Source organism: Clupea harengus, chromosome 8, assembly GCF_900700415.2.
Source record: "Clupea harengus chromosome 8, Ch_v2.0.2, whole genome shotgun sequence".
NCBI classification, from domain to species: domain Eukaryota; kingdom Metazoa; phylum Chordata; class Actinopteri; order Clupeiformes; family Clupeidae; genus Clupea; species Clupea harengus.
Genome location: NC_045159.1, coordinates 20,035,122 through 20,057,574, shown reverse-complemented (window position 1 = coordinate 20,057,574; position 22,453 = coordinate 20,035,122). Strand labels below are relative to the sequence as shown.

The 22,453-nt window shown below is 44.4% G+C and overlaps 1 protein-coding gene across 1 annotated transcript in view; it reads left to right on the top strand.

Annotated features, from left to right (window-relative positions):
* Nucleotides 1–1,380: 1,380 nt before the first annotated feature.
* The window catches only part of LOC105911342 (serine/threonine-protein phosphatase 2A 56 kDa regulatory subunit beta isoform-like), a 27,543-nt gene continuing 6,470 nt past the window's right edge, over nt 1,381–22,453 (top strand). The window contains exons 1-8 of the mRNA XM_031572242.2: nt 1,381–1,482; nt 1,798–2,064; nt 11,337–11,533; nt 12,888–12,989; nt 13,174–13,266; nt 18,924–19,054; nt 19,981–20,040; nt 21,518–21,626. Of these exons, the coding sequence (XP_031428102.1) occupies nt 1,872–2,064; nt 11,337–11,533; nt 12,888–12,989; nt 13,174–13,266; nt 18,924–19,054; nt 19,981–20,040; nt 21,518–21,626 (885 nt within the window). The 5' untranslated portion in view covers nt 1,381–1,482; nt 1,798–1,871. The remainder of the gene's footprint in view (nt 1,483–1,797; nt 2,065–11,336; nt 11,534–12,887; nt 12,990–13,173; nt 13,267–18,923; nt 19,055–19,980; nt 20,041–21,517; nt 21,627–22,453) is intronic.

Below are 22,453 nucleotides of genomic sequence, written 5' to 3'. Positions count from 1 at the left end.
ATAATGTTAATGATATAAATGTTGTTTAACATGATATAAATGTGTATAACATACATGTTATTCACCACAATTAAAATGATAATAATACAAATGTTATTTAACATAGTTCAACGTAGAAACTTTGAAATTTCTCAAACACCATTGGATGTAGTAGGCCTGGTTGAAGGCTTATTTGCCATAAAGATATCATAGGCACTTGGTGTAACGGGCTGTAATAGAGATACTAGGATGAGGCATGTAACTGCTACTTTTCACCCAATGCTTTAATTAAACCACGTGATGGCGTCATAACCACAAACTTATTTTCGCATAGCATTTAGCAACGCCTTTTTTCAAAGTCGGTTTTTCTTTATTTCTTTTTAGCCCACTTCTATAATGATTTCGCCTGTTTGCCTATTAACGTTAACAGTGGGTCTGCATTGTGTCTAGGTTGTGTGTTATTATGACTATATCTGACATAGATTGGCTTAAGCGGTCTCGTAGTGGCTATTGGGTGTTGTTTCTGTGTGCAATAACACAACACATTAGCCAATTTGCCATTTTCAGCAAATTCACCGAGGAATTGACCACGCCGCTCCGGTCCTGAAGCTGCGCACGCTGAAACCAACGTAACAACGCTCACCGTTCCCACCAGGGAGAAAGAGAGGGGAGGAGAGACGCATCCAGAATGACGACACCCTATATGCGTCAAAAATAAATAAATCATATTTATATAAGCGTCCTGCATAAGGTGGCTAGTTAGGCGAGTCAAATAGCCAACACAGGTAGACAAATGAGTCAAAAGGAGAAGATACAAGAAAATGACCGCGTTTTCCTTGTGTGAATGAGGTGGAGCGGCCGGCAGAGGAAGGCTCGTTTCAGGGAGGGATGTGAAGAGAACGCAAACAGCTGGATGACAGAGCTACGTACGCTACACTTGTCAACGGAGTGCAGATGATACACGAAAGGGTGGTCCTCTAAGCGATGTACTTAAATGGAAGATAAAGATTGAACGAAAATGGATTTATTTCTCGGAATATTCTTCACATCACTGCGGTTCGTGAAATCAAGCTAGAGTTCATTCTCAACGGGAGAAAGTAGCATCATTTGTATTCCAGTTTCAATACGCTCCAGGTTATTTTTCTTTTGGGCATAACCAATTACATATTCTGTCGACAAGGCACCGTCGGTAAAGGGATGGCAGGAATCATAGTATGAGATCACAATTAACCCGCTGGGCGATACGACATCCATTCTTCAGACTACAGATGTACAACCTCCGGAGAGAACAAGAGTTTTAAAAACGGTTTCACAGCAGACTGCAGTCTAAGCAAGAGATCCTCTTGTCGGTGAAATACTGATGCATTAGCCCTAATAAACCGGACAGGAGGACTGGGCTACTTGTCTCCAAGCGTAAACTTTCGCCTACATTATGGATGTGGAGTTTAAAGATAGCTTCTAAAGTGACCAATTTCATGTGGATTTTGCACGACGTATTTTCAGGTGTGTATTGTGTAGCGATATGTGCAGTTTTGCCAGTAACAACGTAATGTCAGTTAGCCTGTATGGGCTACGGGCTACGGGCTGACACAAGGGCAGCCCAACCTAATAGGGCCCACGTGTCCAGAAGTAGCCTATCTGATGCCTAACCAATTAAGTTGATGTTACATCTGGCCTGTTACGTGTAACCCAATTAATATCCCTTACAATGTCCTGTATTAGAATATGTGAAACTGGATTCCCAAAGCAGTTTGTCCCTACTGTTGGGGAACTTGAAAGGTTTTTTTTTAAGCGGTTGCTTATTTATTTACCCTACAGATTGACCATACGACAAAACCGGTCGTTTAAAGTATACTCAGCCAAGTTCCACAACCCGGCGGTGGTCTGTGATTATGGAGAACACCAAACTTCCTCCGACCAGTCCCACGTCGCCAACGACTGGCTTCTCTGTTCCGAATGCCGAGAAAATCGATGGCTTTCCTCGGCGTTCCATGCGCAGGGCCCGGCAGCGGCGTTCTCACAGCTCCTCCCAGTTCCGGTACCAGAGTTCACAGGTGGAACTAACGCCACTGCCCCTCCTCAAAGGTAAGTCTCACAGCGCCGCGGCAGGCCTTCGCCCTGTGGCCAAGAATCAAAAGCTAATCTCCCCTTAATGCAAATGTGGCATTGACCTGATGGAATCCATTAAGTGGGACATTAGGTCTGATGCCACCATCTGTCATGATTTCATGGTGTTTTCCAATCTGTCACAAGCGCTTTATGCCCAGTAATTGTTTTATGGCATGAAATGGCGGGGCAGCGCATGGACTGTGTCCTTTAAGAATACCCTTTTGGTGAAACTGCTCAATGAGCTCCTGAAAGAACATCTAAGATGTGGTCTACATAATGAACAGGCTATATAACATGGTTTGAAGTCAGAGGAGGGTCATGCATAAATCTTCACTACAACATTTATCCCTGGTAAGGCCCTGAAGGAGGACTCTGAGAGGATGATGAGGTTGACCTCACTGTGTCATGGAAGTTGAACCCACAGTCAGTGTGTGGCGTAAGTGTCTGTCTGTGTGTGTGTGTGTGTGTGTGTGTGTGTTTGTAAGTGTGTGTGTGTGTGTGTGAGAGTGTGAGAGAGTGTGTGTATGTGTGTGTATGCATTTGTGACGGAGACAGAGGGTGTGTGTAGGAGAAAGACAGACTGTTTTGAGTGTGTGTGTGTGTGTGTGTGTGAGAGTGTGAGAGAGTGTGTGTATGTGTGTGTATGCATTTGTGACGGAGACAGAGGGTGTGTGTAGGAGAAAGACAGACTGTTTTGAGTGTGTGTGTGTGTGTGTGTATGTGTGCGTGCCTGGATGTGTGTGTGTATATGTGTGTGTGTCTGAAGGGACGGCTGCTCAGTTTACTGGGCACTCAGAGGTCAGGGGAGTGTAACTCTGAGAGGTCGGGTGGAACGGCACACAGATGGGACAGCACAGGTCTGAGAGCAGCGTCTCACACACACACACTCACACACACACACACACTCACCTACAAACACACACACACACAGGGCAGGGGAGTGTAACTCTGAGAGGTTGGGTGGAACGGCACACAGATGGGACAGCACAGGTCTGAGAGCAGCGTCTCACACACACACACTCACACACACACACACACTCACCTACAAACACACACACACACAGGGCAGGGGAGTGTAACTCTGAGAGGTTGGGTGGAACGGCACACAGATGGGACTGCACAGGTCTGAGAGCAGCCTCTCAGTCTGATGGATTACAGAGACATACTCATCTAGATATATGCTATAAAGGGTTAAAAATGATTTATTTTCATAATGTATGAATTTACCTGACACCTCTGTATATATATGTATATATATTGGTAACATAACAGGGACATACTCATCTACATATATACTGTGTACATGGGTGCATATCTAGATACGCAAATTAATATAAAGGTGGATCAAGTCTCAAGGAAGCTCCTCAGATATCTAGATCTGGATAGATCTAGAACATTGAGGTGGCATGCATATCAACCCATTCAATGGTCTTATTTACTGGTTAGAAATACATACATAAAGATATTTAGATACTGTGTGTATGTGTGTTGACCTGTTTATTGGCTTGCCATGGTAATGTGAGTGTTAATTTCACAATTTTTTCACACCCTGAAGGTGTTTCCCATAGTGCTGCAGCGTGTGTGTGTGTGTGTGTGTGTGTGTGTGTGTGTGTGTGAGAGAGAGAGAGAGAGAGGTTGGTGTTTTTCAGTCAGAGACACTGTGCTCATTTGAAGTGGAGCTCGTGAGCATGTCTGTAATGCGTCTGTAAATATACACTCACCCCAAGGGTGAGTCCAGTGTGTGAATGAGTGTGTGCGTTTGTGTGTGTGTGTGTGTGTGTGTGTGTGTGTGTGTGTGTGTGTGTGTGTGTGTGTGTGTGTGTGTGTGTGTGTGTGTGTGTGTGTGTGTGTGTGTGTGTGTGTGTGTGTGTGTGTGCGCGCGCGCACATGCCCATGTGTCTGTGTGTGTGAGTGAGTGAGAGAGTAAAAGAGAGAGAGTGAGTGAGTGAGAGACAGAGTGAATGAGAGAGAGAGAGAGAGAGAGTGAGAGTGAGAGCGTGAGAATGAGTGAGTGAGTGAGTGAGAGAGAGAGAGAGAGAGAGATTGAGTGAGTGAGAGAGAGAGAGAGAGAGAGATTGAGTGAGTGAGAGAGAGAGAGAGAGAGTAAGAGAAACAGTGAGTGAGTGAGGGATAGAGTGAGAGAGAGAGTGAGAGAGAGAGTGAGTGAGTGAGAGAGAGAGTGAGAGAGAGTGGGACTGGCTGGACCACAGAGCTACTAATTGTTACCAGAGCAGAAATGGTGACTCAGGATATGCTAGTGGCATCATTCCCGCTATTCTTCTTTCTCTCTTTCCCTCTGTCTGTCTGCTTCTTTCTTACTGTTTCTCTCACTGTTTATCCCTCTATCTTCTCCCTCTATCCCTCTATCCCTCTCTCTCTCTTTCTCTCCCTCTCTTCATACGTGTGCCTGTAGTTTTTTCTGATGTAGGGGTCTGGTTACATTTATCCATTTGCTCTTAGTACTCCCTCAAGAATCAATACAGACAGCTGTGTGTGTGTGTGTGTGTGTGTGTGTGAGTGTGTGTGTGTGTGAGTCTGAGCGGGTTTGGTGTGTGTGTGTGTGTAAGTGTGCCATGAGTGAGTGTGTGTGAGTGTATTGTGTGTAAGTGTGCCATGAGTGAGTGTGTGTGAGTGTATTGTGTGTAAGTGTGCCCTGAGTGTGTGTGTGTTTGTGTGTGTGTGAGAGAGAGAGAGAGAGAGAGAGAGAGAGAGAGTAACATGTGTAAGATGATACAGAACCATACAAGAGAACAAAGAGAAGGCAGAAGATGGCCAGAGGCGAGGTAGAGAGAGAGAGAAATAGAGAGAGAGAGAGAGAGAGGGTGAGGTAGAGAGAGAGAGAGGGTGAGAGGGTGAGGGAGGGTGGAGAAGAGAGAATAGATAGAAAGCATCAGGGAGACCAAAAAGTGAGGCAGACACCATGAGGGGAGGCAGAGAGACACCATGAGGGGAGGCAGAGACACCGTGAGGCAGACAGACACCATGAGGAGGCAGAGGAGACACCATGAGGGGAGGCAGAGAGACACCATGAGGGGAGGCATAGTGTGGAAGAGTGAGAGGGAATTAGGAAGAGCTTGGGTGTTGGACCTGTAGTCAGAGAACAACAGGAGAGAGAATGAGATAGAGAGAGGGTGAGATACAGGAAGGGTGAGATACAGAGTTGGTGAAATACAGGAGGGGTGAGGTACAGGAGGGGTGAGGTAGAGGAAGGGTGAGATACAGGAAGGGTGAGATACAGGAAGGGTGAGATACAGGAGGAGTGAGATACAGGAAGGGTGAGATACAGGAAGGGGTGAGATACAGGAAGGGTGAGATACAGGAAGGGTGAGGTCAGGGAGCAGCTGACTGTGGAGTAGGTGCGGTCCAGATTCTGCCTCTCATTGGTCAGCTGGGTAGCTAATGCGATAGGATAGCATACTGAAATGATTCCTTTTGCCAAGGAAGAAGGGAGAAAGAGGAAGCGGAAGACAGGATGACATTCCATTTGTTTCGTTCCTCTGTGCTCCCCCAAGACCAAATTGAATGGTGACTCATTCGTTCCTTAATCCTGACTTTCACCCCAGCATTCAGAATGCCGTTTTCAGAAAGCCTTTCTGTAAGTACGCTTCCTATGACTAAGATCACGATGAATAATTGAGTTCTGAAATTCTTCTGCTGGTATGAAGTCAAAGATGCAGATGAGGGTTCTGTTTTTATCTCTTTGTAGTTTTATTAAGGTGGGTGGTTGAGGATAGAAATAGCAACGCCTGCATAAGCTTGTTACTCAGACCATAGAGGTTTCCGTATGTGTGCACACCGCACACACTATTTTACACATTTCACAACACACACACAACACATAGAACAGGTGTGACTCAAAACAGTGGAAGGAATCCAAAACTAGTACCAGTAGTGGTATTGTGTATAAGCATACATGCACACTCACTCTCACACACACAATCACACACATACACACACACACACACTCTCTCACACAGAAGACCTAGCATCTCGAGCATAGCACATGAGCCAGGGTTCAGTTTCAGACCTGTGCTGTTACATCTTATTTAGAAATGTATTTTATTTAAATGGAATTTAGCAATAAGTACAATAGAACTGCAATGAAAGATTCAATACTGTAGACGACTAGAAGTTCAATAGAACAATAGAAAGGCACAAAGCTGTTTGTTGTCGTCAGAAAAGATATTGGTAAAACTTCACTTAAACCCAGTATTCACAAAGCATTGTAAACACATTCATAACAGGTTATAAAGTGTCCACAGTGCCTCATAATGATTGACATAACTTTATAAAACTATTTATACATAGTAATGACTGCACTCATAAAGCGTTACAATGTTTTAGTATAAGCCTTTAAAGCTTGAAGTATCAGAATGCATAATAAGCTTCTTTACCTCTTGATAATGGCACTAGTGAAATCTTTGCCTTATGTTAAATGCTGTTTATTCACCAAATGCTGTTTATGGAGTCATATGTGTCTCAATACAAGCTTTCTTATAATAGTTGTTTAGGGCTTATACTACAACATCATAACGCTTTATGAGTGCAGTCATGTCTGTTTGTAAATAGTTATACAGACTTGCGTCAGTCACTATGATGCATTATGAATACTTTATAAACATTTGTAAGTTGTTTATTATGCTATATGCATAATGGGCTTAAGTAAAAGGTTCCCAAGATATCATATCACATGTCATTAAAGGTCATAGCATCTCAGAGTACAATGTCACTCAAAAGACCCATTTTGTCTTGGCCACATGCATAGACTGGAAAACACTGCAATGTTCACTTCCCATTGCACCAGAGAGGCACAAAATAATTGGAAACAGCCACAACAGGAACAACAACTAAGCCCTCTGCATCAAACACACTAGCATATTTACATGTCACATGTTATTTAACCAATACACTATGGAGCGCTGGTGTGTGTCGACAAGGAGCGGGAGAGAGAGAGAGAGAGAGCGTGCGGGGGAATTAAAGAGTGATAAGAATAAAGGGATTGAAGGGGATTTCAGCATGAGATGAAGAGCGAGAGAGAGAGAGAGAGAGAGAGGGAGACTATAGGGAGAATAAAAGAAAGCATGGGAGAAAAGCATAGGAGGAGTAAATCAAACGGAGAAGCTTATTCCAGCTTGTTATTGTACCCTGTCTCAGAGGGGCGGGGGTGGGGGGGTGGTCCGGTTCCACGCCAGAGTCAGACAATATTTGCACGGGGGTCGGGCGGGGGGTGGTCTGGGGGGACCCTTTCATTGGATGGTGTTTCTCTGGCCCTCTCCTTACTAGGTCTACTGCAATGGCAAAATGGCTGCTTAGGGCTTGAAGTCCAGGGGTTGCACAGAGTCAGGCTCATTCCTGCACAAAAAAGTTTGAATTTGTACATATGAGGTACAGGAGCTGTAGGCTGTAGGACTGTTCTGCCAGGTGGTGCAGGCAGGGCCGTATCCTGCTGGGGTTCTGTTAGGTGGTGCAGGCAGGGCGGTATCCTGCTGGGGTTCTGTTAGGTGGTGCAGGCAGGGCGGTATCCTGCTGGGGTTCTGTTAGGTGGTGCAGGCAGGGCCGTATCCTGCTGGGGTTCTGTTAGGTGGTGCAGGCAGGGCGGTATCCTGCTGGGGTTCTGTTAGGTGGTGCAGGCAGGGCCATATCCTGCTGGGGTTCTGTTAGGTGGTGCAGGCAGGGCCATATCCTGCTGGGGTTCTGTTAGTATGGTGTGAGGACCTTTCTGTGCATCATTGTGGCTGCAATCTTTTTTCCTTACATCGTGATGGGTCATCCCCTGGAGAGCGTGTGAAGGTGTGACGGTACAGAAGTGCCATGTGGCTGTCATGGTCGTGGTCATTAGTGGAGCACTGTACATCAAGATGGAGGCCGCTCACCAGGAAGCAAAGTGATTCTGTCACGCTTTCTCTGAGGCGTGAGCCTTATGACCTGTGTGGCAAGTCACCTTCAGAAAACACCTGTCAGTTTGATGACTACACGCAGGCCTGGAGTCAGGCGCTCTTTTAGGGGTCGGAAGTGATTTGGAGAGAGATTGCTGTGAGGAGTCAGTGGAGTGGAGCTAAAGGCTGCCCTGCTGCTTGTCATAACAGTGTTCAGATTTGTTCTGAAATCCTCACAGTCACTGACAATCACTTACTCTTCATTCATTATTCAGCAGTTCCTCTCAACCAAATCTATCCAATGTAAATTAGATAGATTAACTTTCCACCAGCAGATTAAGCTTTCACTCGTGCCTGAGGCAGCTGTGATGAAGTTGCATATGCAGAGAGTAAAGGCAAAAATGTCCACTATAGCAATAACTACACAAGAAACACAGCTGTGGTCATCAGTGGATTAAACATGATACCCCCCTCCATATACACATGATCACATGATCACATGCCCCGGCTGTGTCTGTCCTGTCCATACACTGCCTTGGATTTTGTTGTTGTTGATATCAGATTTGCACTTGCCAATTCCATTGTATTTCAGGATGTAAGAGGATAAGCCTACGAAGCCAATAAACATAAATAAAGCCGATGAACACACACACACACACACACACACACACACACACACACACACACACACATAGATATTGAGAGAGCAGAGATCAATATAGCACATATGTTTCACATCCGATATGTTACACAGTGTTCAACATTTGAGCAGCTGTCCAGGGAAACTGGGGACACACCCAGTATGCCGCAGAGCTGTTGGATGTGAAAGAGTAAGAGGGTCTAAAAAGCAGCCTTATGTGTTACTTCTGTGAGGTGGATATTGGGAGCTTAAAAGTGGTATGACAGTTTGTCTTTGAAGCAAGGACAACCGCCTGAAGACCATGCATTATAACTAATGAGATACAGTATTAATAAAACAATGCTTAAACATTTTTCCACCTTATTCGGTCGGTGTATATCAGAGCGTAGAGTGCAGTATGTTTAATGAAACCTCTGTTATAGTTTTCTCGGTTGCTTTGGTAAATTTCTTGAATCATATTAACATTAACACCTAGGGTTTGCTAATGTTAACACTACAACATTTTCAAAACAGTAACGGCAATTCTCAAAACTATTTGTACAAACAGCAACACACAATGCATTACCAGCAAAAGCCCGTAACTTTCTCAAAATGTCTCAAAAGTAAATATTTATGTCAGTGAACATGACAGTGCTATCAGAAGTCCTCGTGTCAATGTTTACGAACAAGAGTGTCAAAATGCTTAGTCATGTTGTCAATGTAACAGTGAAACCTGGAAGTGTTCCTTATTTCCACATTTCATTGTGCTGTCCATCTCTTTCACTAACAATGGTTGATTATTATCACTTGTCTCCAACTAACTGAGCACTATTTTGTATAAATTGAATGTTATCCATGTCACTAATTTTAGCTCTGATTTACAGGTGGTTGTGTACTGTAAAATGTAGTAGAAGGATGTAGAAAATCACCTGAGAGAAACTGGACAGTACCCTCATTTATGACCTTCTGAGAAACAAGCGGGGAAATCTTCTTGCTTGCCACAAACAGTCTTTGTGGACCAAATCATTTACTGTATACGATCACGAGACTGATGATCATGGATTCCACCGCCTTTCAAAAAAGAACCTCTGAAGAAAAGAATAGATGGAGCTTACAGTAACATCAAAAGCAAACCATCAAGGTTCTAAACACAAGTACTTTATAAAATGAGCAAACGTTACCTTTTTCTCATTCTCAGTCACTTTGTTACATTTCTCAGACCAGCAGGATTAAAATTCTGTTTGTTCAAACTCTGCATCATTGAGTCACTGGTTCACATTAATACAGCAATTTCTCATTCTTTTTTTTTTTTTTTAAAGATTATTTTTGGGCTTTTGTGCCTTTAATCGATAGTGCAGTGAAGAGTGGGACAGGAAATGAGAGGGAGAAGAGCTGGGGAGTGGACAGGAGAAATGACATCGGGCCGGATTCGAACCCGTGTCCTCCATGGGCGTCAAGCCCGAATGTGGTCGGGGCTACTGCTTGCGCCACAGTGCCCCCCAATTTCTCATTCTTTTGCACATTTTGTAAATGCTTTGGCACATTTCTGCACAATCATCTGCTGTGTAGTCTTACCCCCAAAACATCTAGGTATCTATTCATTAACATTCACTGGCATGCATGACGTGAGCTAAACCAGTGGTCATTATGTCTCAACCATATGCTTCACCTGTTTCAGTGACATGATATTTTTGGACGGTTTGCAAAACTAAACCGTGATCGTTTACATGTGATTAATCAGGATTGATTCAATTTGTTCAAAGGCAAAAAATGAGTGTAAAACTTCACGGGCCACAAAGCCAGAGTGGAAAAAGTTAAGTGTCTATGATCATCATGACTAGATCATTATCAAGGTCTCAAGGACTTTATGTGACATGCAAGACTGTCCCATTGCTTCTCAACAGGCTGTATTTGATGCTACTGTCCAGTCTCTCTAAAGATGCTGCTACAATATTCTTCAACAGTCTCTTGGAGGCTTGTTGAATTGAAATGGTTATCAGTGACATGAATGGCTTTCAATTTGCTAGAAAATTATATTTAGCCTGTCTTGGTTACAAAACATGACACAAGAATTTTCATTTTGGTGGCATTGATATGATTATTTACTTTTGAAACAAAAGCTAAGCATTTTGTCACAGCCTTTATCAGGGAGTCTATTGTGTTGTGCTGTTTGTACAAATTGTTTCGAGAAATGTATTTACTGTTTTGAAAATGTTAAGAATGAATAGAGAAATGTACCAAACGATTGAAAAAAAACTGTAAAACCAAAAATAAAGTGTCACTGAAACAGATTAAATACAATGCTTGACAAACGATGATAAATGGTTTAACCATTTTGTATGTTATGACTGGAGTAGACGCCTAAATGTTTTGGATAATATGAATATTTCACAGAGAAGCTGCATAATACATTTTGACCAACATGGCACATGTAGTTGGTAATGTATGTAACTGCAAAAACTCATTTGCATGAATGCATCTAAATATTTCCAAATTCTGATCTGAGAAATGTACCGAAGCTCTTGAGAAAAACTTTACATTTGTGTCTTGTAGAATCTTGTGTATCAGTGCTTTGTATAATGGAACCATGTGGAAAGGAACTTGTGAGGCTACGTCAGGCTACGTTAGATCTTGTGTGGCTTAATCATACAGTAGACCCGTGTAGAAAGGAACCTACAGAGCCAAGTGCAATGGAACCTTGTGAAACAGAACAATGCATTGGAAGCTTGTTGTGTGTGTGTGTGTGTTTCCAGACGCCGCTGCAGGGGAGCTGCATGAGCTGTTCGTCCAGAAGCTGCAGCAGTGCTGCGTCCTCTTCGACTTCCTGGACTGCGTGGCCGACCTCAAGGGCAAGGAGATCAAACGTGCCGCGCTCAATGAGCTGGTGGAAACTATGGCAACCAGCAGGGGCATCCTCATCGAGCCTGTCTACCCAGAGGCCATTAAGATGGTGAGAGAGTGTGTGTGTGGGGGGGGGGGGGGGGGCAGAGTTAGAGAAGGGGAGAAAGACAGAGAGGCACAGAGGGGGGATAGAGTGAGAGATATAGAGAGGGGTAAAGATAGAGAGTGACCAAAAGAAGGGGAACAGCAGGGGAAGATGGAAACAGGGATACCAAAAGACAAGCAGATGGAGGAAGGGAAGAGGTGGCAGAGGGAAGAGATGAGACAAAGTGAGGAAGCGATGGAGAGTTTAAAAAGAGAGTTTAAAAAGAGAGTTTGAGAAAGTGACAGTGAAAGTAAAAGTAAGGGCAAATATGAATTGTTGAGGCTTAACAGATTAACAGAGGCAATCAGCCTCCACCCTCCCTCAGTGAAGCTCTCCATGCCCCCTCCACCTCCACCTCCTCCTCCCTCAGTGAAGCTCTCCATGTCCCCTCCACCTCCTCCTCCCTCAGTGAAGCTCTCCATGCCCCCTCCACCTCCACCTCCTCCCTCCCTTAGTGAAGCTCTCCATGCCCCCTCCACCTCCTCCTCCCTCAGTGAAGCTCTCCATGCCCCCTCCACCTCCTCCTCCTCCCTTAGTGAAGCTCTCCATGCCCCCTCCACCTCCTCCACCTCCTCCCTCAGTGAAGCTCTCCATGCCCCCTCCACCTCCTCCCTCCCTCAGTGAAGCTCTCCATGCCCCCTCCACCTCCTCCCTCCCTCAGTGAAGCTCTCCATGCCCCCTCCACCTCCACCTCCTCCTCCCTCAGTGAAGCTCTCCATGTCCCCTCCACCTCCTCCTCCCTCAGTGAAGCTCTCCATGCCCCCTCCACCTCCTCCTCCTCCCTTAGTGAAGCTCTCCATGCCCCCTCCACCTCCCTCCCTCAGTGAAGCTCTCCATGCCCCCTCCACCTCCTCCTCCTCCCTTAGTGAAGCTCTCCATGCCCCCTCCACCTCCTCCACCTCCTCCTCCTCCCTCAGTGAAGCTCTCCATGTCCCCTCCACCTCCTCCTCCCTCAGTGAAGCTCTCCATGCCCCCTCCACCTCCTCCTCCTCCCTCCCTCAGTGAAGCTCTCCATGCCCCCTCCACCTTCTCCTCCTCCCTTAGTGAAGCTCTCCATGCCCCCTCCACCTCCTCCTCCCTCAGTGAAGCTCTCCATGCCCCCTCCACCTCCACCTCCTCCTCCCTCAGTGAAGCGCTCCATGCCCCCTCCAGCGCCCCACTGGGGCTCAGTGCTGCTGCTCTGCTGTCTGCCAGAGACAGGAGTAAAGAATAGTTTATGTGGAAATAAAAAGTTCACAAGTTGAGAAATGACTCCAGACTGAAGTAGCGCACTGCGGCGTGTGCGGCTCTCGTGACCTCCGCTGTGGTTCCTCCTTAGATCTCGGTGAACATCTTCCGCACGCTGCCGCCCAGTGAGAACGCCGAGTACGACCCCGAGGAGGACGAGCCCACCCTGGAAGCCGCCTGGCCACACCTACAGGTACACCTACACCTGTGGTCCACCTGCCTCCGTCACTTTCTGTTTCTGCACCTACTGAACTGAACGTTCTGAACTGTCTTATCACCTGCCAAGTGACTATTCACCTGTTTCTAAGCCTGTTAATCTGTGTGTGTGTGTGTGTGTGTGTGTGTGTGTGTGTGTGTGTGTGTGTGTGTGCCTCCAGCTGGTGTATGAGTTTTTCCTGCGCTTCGTAGAGTGCCCTGACTTCCAACCCTCGGTGGCTAAGCGATACCTGGACCAGAGGTTTGTCCTGCAGGTAAAAGAACAGCGAGAATCACTTAAAAGTGTTGAAGTGACCGTATCAAGTACCGTATCAAACCTGAACCATGGGTAGTGTAGGGTTTTCCAATAAAACTCTTCTTATTTTCGTAGTGGAGCCTATGGCTGACGCGTGTTCTTTTCCAAAAAGGTGTGTCTTCCAATGTAGATTAATTTTAAATATTTATTTGTAGCAAAGACATTAACAAACATTAAATAATCCACCTAATGTACTGTAAAACTTATAATGTATCCTTGACTAACTATCTTAACACGTTCACACGACACGACACGGTCAAAAAAAACCGTGAGACTCCTTAACTTCTCGTGCCATCCACAGGTCATATACTGCCTAGCTACAGCAGCGCAGTTGAACTAAAACAATGCCCTTAAAGCTACAGGCACCTATTATCAATCAATATATCAATGGAGGTAAATCATGAAATGAATGAATACTAAATAGTACATATACTATACAATAATGTAAATAACGATAATCAAATCATGAACTTAATACTAAATACCTTTCATAAACAATCATATAGTGAGGCCTGTATCCCAAAATCATTAGATGTGCATATGGCACCTACAGGTAGAGTATGTCAACTTCAAGAATTCACCCTTTATTTACTTAATATTTCCAGTTTCCCATATTACACATTACTTTTACTTCTTGGAAAACAAAAAATAATGAAATGTTAGTCAGAGTAAGTCCACATTCCCTCTAGAATCTACACTTTCTCTTTAAGTTGAACCAACAAACACATGACATAAATTGGATGACTGCCATTTTGTCTGGTATAGACCAGCTCACTGCTTTGACAGTCATTCAGTTGAATGGCATGTGCAGCTTATTATTATCCCAAAAGTAAATGTCAACATTTGCATTCCATTACCCAAGTGTTTAAGGTGTACGAAGACGATGACTTGTCTAATTCAACTGGATTTGAATCAGTTCATTTTAATTAATCTCTGTCTGTTGTCAATGGCAACAAATTTACTACAGACCTTGGATATATTACTTAAATGCCATTGGGGGAACATAATCACCCAGAAAGCACTGTGATAAGATAGCGTTTCACAAAATAACAATTTGTTGTGCACCTTATTATAATAAAAATTATTATTATTAATATTAGTCAGTTGATCATTTGTGTTGATTTTTAATGTGGCACTTAGATTCAAATGTTCTTTAAGTAATCACACCTTTGACCGTGGTGGTGAGGTTTGTGTTAGATAAGGTTGTGGATGTAATGGTAGATAAGTTCATCCAAGTTGTGTGTGTAGATGTGTGTGTGAAGTGCTTACACAAGCGTCTGCTTTGTCAGAGGAAACTGATCCTGCTGAGTTTGATCATCTGAATTGACAGATCTCTGACTGATAGATTGTAATTGATTATGGACTTATCAAAGGACTGGCTGTGCCATAAAGTTGACCCATACACAATAGTCCATTAGATCATGTGACTCCTCTGGCTAGTCATGCTCTATCCCAGCGCATACATCTCTAGCCCCACGCCACTCAAGAAAGAAAAACACACGTATCTCCCAGCAGTGTTTGCACTTAGATGGTGTCGCTACCACCAAATAAGAATTTAAATGCCACAGATTAACCATAACTGTTTATGAAATATTAAATGTTGACAATGTGTACAAAGTTTTAAAAAATTGTCATAAAAAAGAAAACTTAAAAGCTGAACACTAAACAAGATAAGAGTTGTCTGATTAACAGTATACACTCATACATACACATATAAATGCACATTTGCATACTTTGGGGAGTCTGGCCTCTCCCCCGTATAGGGGCCCATTTCTCTGCCTGGTTGGCCCCCAGTAACGGCTCTGCCTAGTTGCCCCTGTCGGTAGGAAAACTGTATGATCAGGGAAAGTGTATTAAAACCGGATGTCGTCACTTTAAGCCGGTCTCTGGTTGGATAAAGCTTTTCAGCAGAAATGGACAAGGACCTTAGATTTATTCTGTAGGAACCATGCCGATGCCTGACTTTTAATGTTGTGTGACGTTGTTGAAGTTCAAGTTCAACATTAATAGTGATTGAATTACCCTTGTGTCGTGTAATTGCTAGCGGTAAATAAACGTTAATAACTTGAATGACTGATTAAGGATATATGTTACACATCACAAACACATGTAATCGATGGGTTTTGGGGGAAATGAGGTAATTGGTTAGCTTAAATTGCAGTATCTTAGGCGAGCTAATTGACCTGGCTAGCTATAGCGGAATTAACAGTGCTAGCTTTGTGTTTGGTCATATAGCTTCGTAAAAGTTCGGTTAACAAGTCACTTGTGTGTTTAGTTGTATGACTTCGTAAAAGTTCGGTTAACAAGTCAATTGAGCATTAAGCCACCTGACTATAATGGGTCTATTCATATTAGCATGCTGACGTTATACTTATTAGCAGCGAGGCTAGCTAGCTACTATGTGTTCCAATGGATTGTTGGTCTAAGCGTTAACTTCAGTTAAGTCCTACAACAATACTCTGCAACATTCGTGTACCACATGAACAACTAACCGAGTCAATGTAGACATAGGTTAACAAGTCACTTGTGTGTTTAGTTGTATGACTTCGTAAAAGTTCGGTTAACAAGTCAATTGAGCATTAAGCCACCTGACTATAATGGGTCTATTCATATCAGCATGCTAACGTTAGACTTATTAGCAGCGAGGCTAGCTAGCTACTATGTGTTCCAATGGATTGTTGGTCTAAGCGTTAGCTTCAGTTAAGACCTACGTGTACCACATGAACAACTAAACGAGTCAATGTAGACATATAAAAAGTTGTGTAGATAGCTTTATTCACATAAGCCGTATAACTTCACAAAAATAATAATAATTTAAAGAAAACCGATCGTTTGCATGCCAGGCGATCAACACAACTTCTCAACTCAAAAGTAAAGGTCCTTGTCCATTTCTGCTGAAAAGCTTTATCCAACCAGAGACCGGCTTAAAGTGACGACATCCGGTTTAAATACACTTTCCCTGATCATACAGTTTTCCTACCGACAGCCCCCATGTAACGGCTCATTGCCCCCATTGAGTGAACCAAACAGACCATTTTGATTCAATGTGCTTTTTAACACTCACTGGCCCAAGAGCAGAGTTTTCTTCAAGCAAATCAGAGGGCAATTCAAAAACAGGGTCAATCCAGATACACAGAGTCCACGTCAAACACAAAACAGGCAAGCCAATCCAAAGAGCAAATCCAAGAATCGCCGTCTGAGAACAAGGCAAACCAGCAGACTAACACACAACATGGCCCAGTAGAGTTTGCACGAGAAACAATCCCTCACAATGGGGCAGAGTCTTTAAAAGCCTACGGCTAATTAGTTAATAGTCCACAGGTGTTAATCAGTGGCGATTTTAGCCTGAAATTTCTGGTGGGGCAATTTTGTATGACGTCATGTCACCGTCACAAAAATAGAGTTAGCTGATTCAAATACATTTCACATGCTTCAGCGCGACACAAAGATGTTGCCTATAATACAGCATTAAAGTAAAATGAATGCAACAAAGTAAAAAAGATTAGACAGACACATAGCTCAAATAACTTGCATAATTTATTAAGCTTGTGGCACACGTGTGGTACACAATATGAAGCAAAAGGCACAACTGAAACAAATAACAGCAACAAAACATGCTGCTAAATGAACGAAACTTTGTTCTTGCAGATTGCATTGATACATCCATCAACTCCAAAAAAAAAAAGTTTGACTCACAGAATCGTAGTGTCTTTGCAGCCTGGTGTCGCCCTCGCACATCGTCTCAAAGTTCGCACTTCCCACAGAGCTTTATGCATGATATCAGCCTCCCCAGTACATAACGATTCTCCTCCGTCTGTTTGTTGTGCTCTAAAATGTTCCGCTGATATGCACTACCTAGATGTGCCATGATGTTGACCTGGCCCAATAGTCCCAATTGCAGGGCGCAATTGATTATGGGGTTTACAGCTTTCGTGTTTCACTGTTCTTTCTGCCAGATCCAGGTCTTTGAATCCACCCGTTGTCCGAACTGAGTCTGCATTACCAATTCCAAAAAGAAGGCATGGGAAACAGAACAGTGCTCGTTTTGATGTGCTAGCGGTTAGCCATGTCTTTCTGTCATACCATTCCGTATTGAAAGTTCGAGTCGCTTTCTGACCAAGCTGCAGCAGGATCAAGTCGTCTGGTCTGTGTGGTCCCAAACGTTTGATTTCAATTTTTTCTTCCAGCGGCAATGTACTAAATTGCACCCTCAACAAATAATCTACGTTATTCATTGTATGAATTAAAAAACACTTCCAAAATAGTCGAAATCTAGCGATAGCTAACTAGCAATGCCGTTACTGGCATTGATCTGACTGTAGGTTTTTTTTTTTCTTAGTCACGGGGTACAGGTCTCGCAGTTTTCGCATTATTCCAGTCTAGTTGCCAGGCAGATTTCGTGGAGCACATCTGAAAGTGCCCCACCGCTATATGTTAACTTTGGCCTGTGTGGTTCACGCTCATTGGTGTTTCCATGGTAACAGTGGGGCAGCGTGGGTCGTTGCCCCACCGGAAAGGTGGGACAGCGGAGAGCAGCATTTCACAGAGCAAGCACACAGACAGAAAAACACACTAATCAAATTACTCCAAAACAAGACTGTAATGCTTGTGAGTCAAGTTTATTCACGCTACTTTGCATAAAAATATATATATATATATATTTTGCTGCGAAGTACGAATGTATTGAGCTTTCTGCACAACAGCGTCATCTGGATCTGGTGGGGCAGTGCCCCACCTGCCCCTAATGTAGAAACGCCACTGGTGTTAATACTCTGGAAAAGCCGGGCAGGACCGGAGTGGGCGTGGGTGATGCGGCTGTCGTGGTTGACGCAGCTGCTGTAACTGACGTAGGTGATGTACCTGACGTAGCTGATGTGGCTGACGTAGGTGATGTAGGTGATGTACCTGACGTAGCTGTCATAGGTTAAGTACCTGGCGTAGGCGATGTGGCTGAAACGGTAGACAGGACAGAGAAGACTGAGAGCACTTATCAGGCGTTACAAATGTCATGCTATTGAAGATGCTAGATGCTAGAAGACCACTCAAATATAAGTGTGTGTGTGTGTGTGTTTTAAAGATGCTAAGTTCACTCAAATATAAGTGTGTGTGTGTTTTAAAGATACTTAGTCCACTCAAATAAAAGTGTGTGTGTTTTAAAGACACTAAGTCCACTCAAATATAAGTGTTTGTGTTTCTTTTAAAGTACAAATAACTTTGTGTTACTTGTGTGGAATAATGGGAAAATGTTGATTGTTTTTATTTGGCTTAGCTAAATGAATATTGCTAGAACAACATAATGCAGTTACTGGACACAACATCAAATGTTAAGTTGCCTGGATATGTGTGTGTAAGTTGTCATGACATGGTTAACTTGGCTCATTCAATGAGTAATAATCAGTGTGAATTACGCTGATGCAACTTTAAAGCATCCACACACACTGTTGCCTTGACATTGTAAATTAAAACAGTATGTTACTTTTTACAGTGTACTGCTGCCCAGTATGTACCATTCCTTTAAAAGCTTTTGTGTGTGTGTGTGTGTGTGTGTGTGTGTGTCTGTGTGTGTGTGTGTGTGTCTGTGTGTGTCCATGTCTATATGTGTGGTCGTGTTGACAGCTGTTAGAGTTGTTTGACACAGAAGACCCTCGGGAGAGAGAGTACCTGAAGACCATCCTTCACCGCGTCTATGGCAAAATGTTGGGACTCCGGGCCTACATACGCAAACAGATCAACAACATCTTTCTGAAGTGAGTGTGTGTGTGTGTGTGTGTGTGTGTGGGACTCTGGGCCTACATACGCAAACAGATCAACAGCATCTTTCTGAAGTGAGTGTGTGTGTGTGTGGGCCTCTGGGCCTACATACGCAAATAGATCAACAACATCTTTCTGAAGTGAGTGTGTGTGTGTGTGTGTGTGTGTGTGTGTGTGGGCCTCTGGGCCTACATACGCAAACAGATCAACAACATCTTTCTTCAGTGAGTGTGTGTGTGTGTGTATGACCAGGTGCTACACTGTCTTATACTTTAGGTCATAAAACACAGATTGATTACACAGAGGAACTGTATGGATTATTAGTTTTTCTCAGCCGCTTTAGTACGTTTCTCAAATCATCCATAGCATTTTCAAAACAGTAAGTGCATTTCTCCAAGCAATTCATACAAACAGCACAACATACAAACAGCACCACATAATGGATTACCCTCAAAAGCCTGTAACTTGCTCACAAGGCTTAGTTTGTCATACATGAAAATGTCAGTGACTCATGATTTGTAACTATGTCAACACGGGACATTATTCTGGAACTGAGAAAGTCAACATGGGTCATTATTCTGGAACTGAACAGGTCAACACGGGACATTATTCTGGAACTGATAATGTCAACAGAGGACATTATTCTGGAACTGATAATGTCAACAGAGGACATTATCAGATCATGGTTAGTGTACAGGTGAGAGAGATGATCAGATCATGGTGTGGACCGGTGAGAGAGATGATCAGATCATGGTGTGGACAGGTGAGAGAGATGATCAAAAGCGACTGAGAAAAACTGTAATGTCATTATGATGGACATTGCAACCACTCTTTCTCACTCCATCTCTCTCTTTCCCGCTCTCTCTTTGCCTCCTTTTCTCTAATTTTCTCTTTCAATCTCTCTCTCTCTCTCTCTCTGCAGGTTCATCTATGAAAGCGAGCACTTTAACGGAGTTGCAGAGCTGCTGGAGATCTTGGGCAGGTAGATATGCCTCAGAGGTATCCAGGGCAGGTAGATATGCCTCAGAGGTATCCAGGGCAGGTAGATATGCCTCAGGTATCCAGCCCACTCTCCTCCTGTAAAGAGGACCAGTGTTGATAAAGGGGCTCAGTCTAACCGCAGGAACACACCTGACTCTGCTAATGGGTCGCATGATCTCAGTTCGCCTCTGATTGGGTGGTTGTGTCAACAGAACCGACACCTGCAGCCAATCCTGGCTCTTCTCAATAGCCACATGATCTCAGCCGGCCTCTGATTGGGTGGTTGTGTCAAGTGAACAGACACCTGCAGCCAATCCTGGTTCCACTCAGTAGCCACATGATCTCAGCCTGCCCTTTGATTGGGTGGCTGTGTCAAAGGAACAGACCCCTGCAGCCAATCAGTGGTCCTGTGGGGAAAGTGTGTCTCCCCTCTGCTGGGTGTGTGTTTATCAGTATAGAGCAGCCTCTGCTGGGTGTGTGTTTATCAGTATAAAGTGTGTGTGTGTGTGTGTGTGTGTGTCTGTGTGTGTCTGTGTGTGTTTATCAGTATAGAGCAGCCTCTGACCTGGTTAAGAGGGAGCCGGCCCTTATCCCGCCGCAGTCCAAGGCGGCCCACGCAGAGGGTGACATGACAGGCAGCACACGTCAGCCGGGCTTGTGTTTAGATACAGAGATGAAGGACAGGGGAGGAGGATGAGTCACTGGGTGGGAGAGTGTGTGTGTGTGTGTGTGTGTGTGTGTGTGTGTGTGTGTGTGTGTGCGTGCGCGTGCACACGCTCAGCTTTTATGTGTGTACATGCATGTCTTTGTGTGTGTGAGTATGTTTGTGAGACAGTGTGTGAGTGCATGTGTGCGTGTGCGTGTGCGTGTGCGTGTGCGTGCGTGTGTGTGTGTGTGTAATGGGGTTTAATGCTCTGATTTATTCTGGTTGTATTTTTAGCGCCGCCCACACAGCTTCTCTCACCCAGAGAAACTCACCTTCTCCTCTGAGAACCAGAGGGAGGGACGTGTGTGTGTGTGTGTGTGTGTGTGTGTGTGTGTGTGTGTGTGTGTGTGTGTGTGTGTGTGTGTGTGTGATAGAAGGATGGGTGAAAACAGATCATAGGAAACAGGGTAGAGGCTGAGCCAAAGCTGTAGCGAGGAGGCTGACAAACAGAGTTGGTGTAGCAGAGTGGTTGGCTTGACCTAAGGACTCTCTACTACACCTTCAGGGTAAAACGTTTGATTTGAATACTTAAAAGGAACGACGATGTCTACATACCTACGTCCAAGCAAAATAAATGTATAAAAAGCCAAAGAAGTCTATTAAAAGTCCTTCAAAACCACAAGACGGCTTATCTTTATTTAGCAGTTTTTGCTTATGATAAATATATTGAATCTGTTTTGCCACTCAGGATTAAAATACCGGTAGTTAAAGTATCTAGCCTCAACTGTGATGGTTTGACCCACCTCTTGTGTTCCTGTGCTCCCCCTGTCAGCATCATCAATGGTTTTGCCCTGCCCCTGAAGGCGGAGCATAAGCAGTTTCTGGTGCGAGTGCTGATTCCGCTGCATAAGGCCCGCACTCTGTCCATCTTCCACGCGCAGGTCAGTCACCAGTCACACACACACACACACACACACACACACACACACTTACTCACCACACACACACACACTTATACACACACACACACTCACACTACACACACACAAAACACACACACACAAACACAAACACACTCACACCACACACACACACACACACACAAACACACTCACACAAACACACTCACACCACACACACACACACACACACTCACACAAACACACTCACACCACACACACACACACACACACACACACACACACACTCACACCACACACACACACACTCAGGCTCAGACCTGAAGCACTTCATGATTCTGGCATGAATTGAATGTTTGTGTGTGTAAAATATGTATGTGTGTAAATGTGAATGTGTCTGTGTTGTTATATATGTAAGCTGATTGTGAGTGTGTGTTAAGGGGTAGAGGGGGTCTATGCTTGTGTGTGTGTGTGTGTGTGTGTGGTGTGTGTGTGTGTGTGTGTTAGTATGTGTGTTAGTATGTGTGTGTTTGTGTGTGTGCGTGCGTGCGTGCGTGCGTGCGTGCGTGTGTGTGTGTGTGTGTCTGTCTGTGTGTGTGTGTGTGTGTGTGTGTGGTGTGTGCGTGTGTGTGTTAGTGTGTGTGTGTGTGCACTTCTGTGGGCATGTGACAGTAACAGTATGCTGGTTATGAATGGGGTGTCCGTGTTCCCTTGTGCGGCGGCTGGCGGGCGGGCATGTGGGGCTGGTCTCACAAAGCCTCCTCAGTCGCTGTGCACTGCTGAGACACTGAAGCCTGCGGGGCCCATCCAGCACTCCTGAGTGCCAAACATGTGAGGCCTCCGCAGTC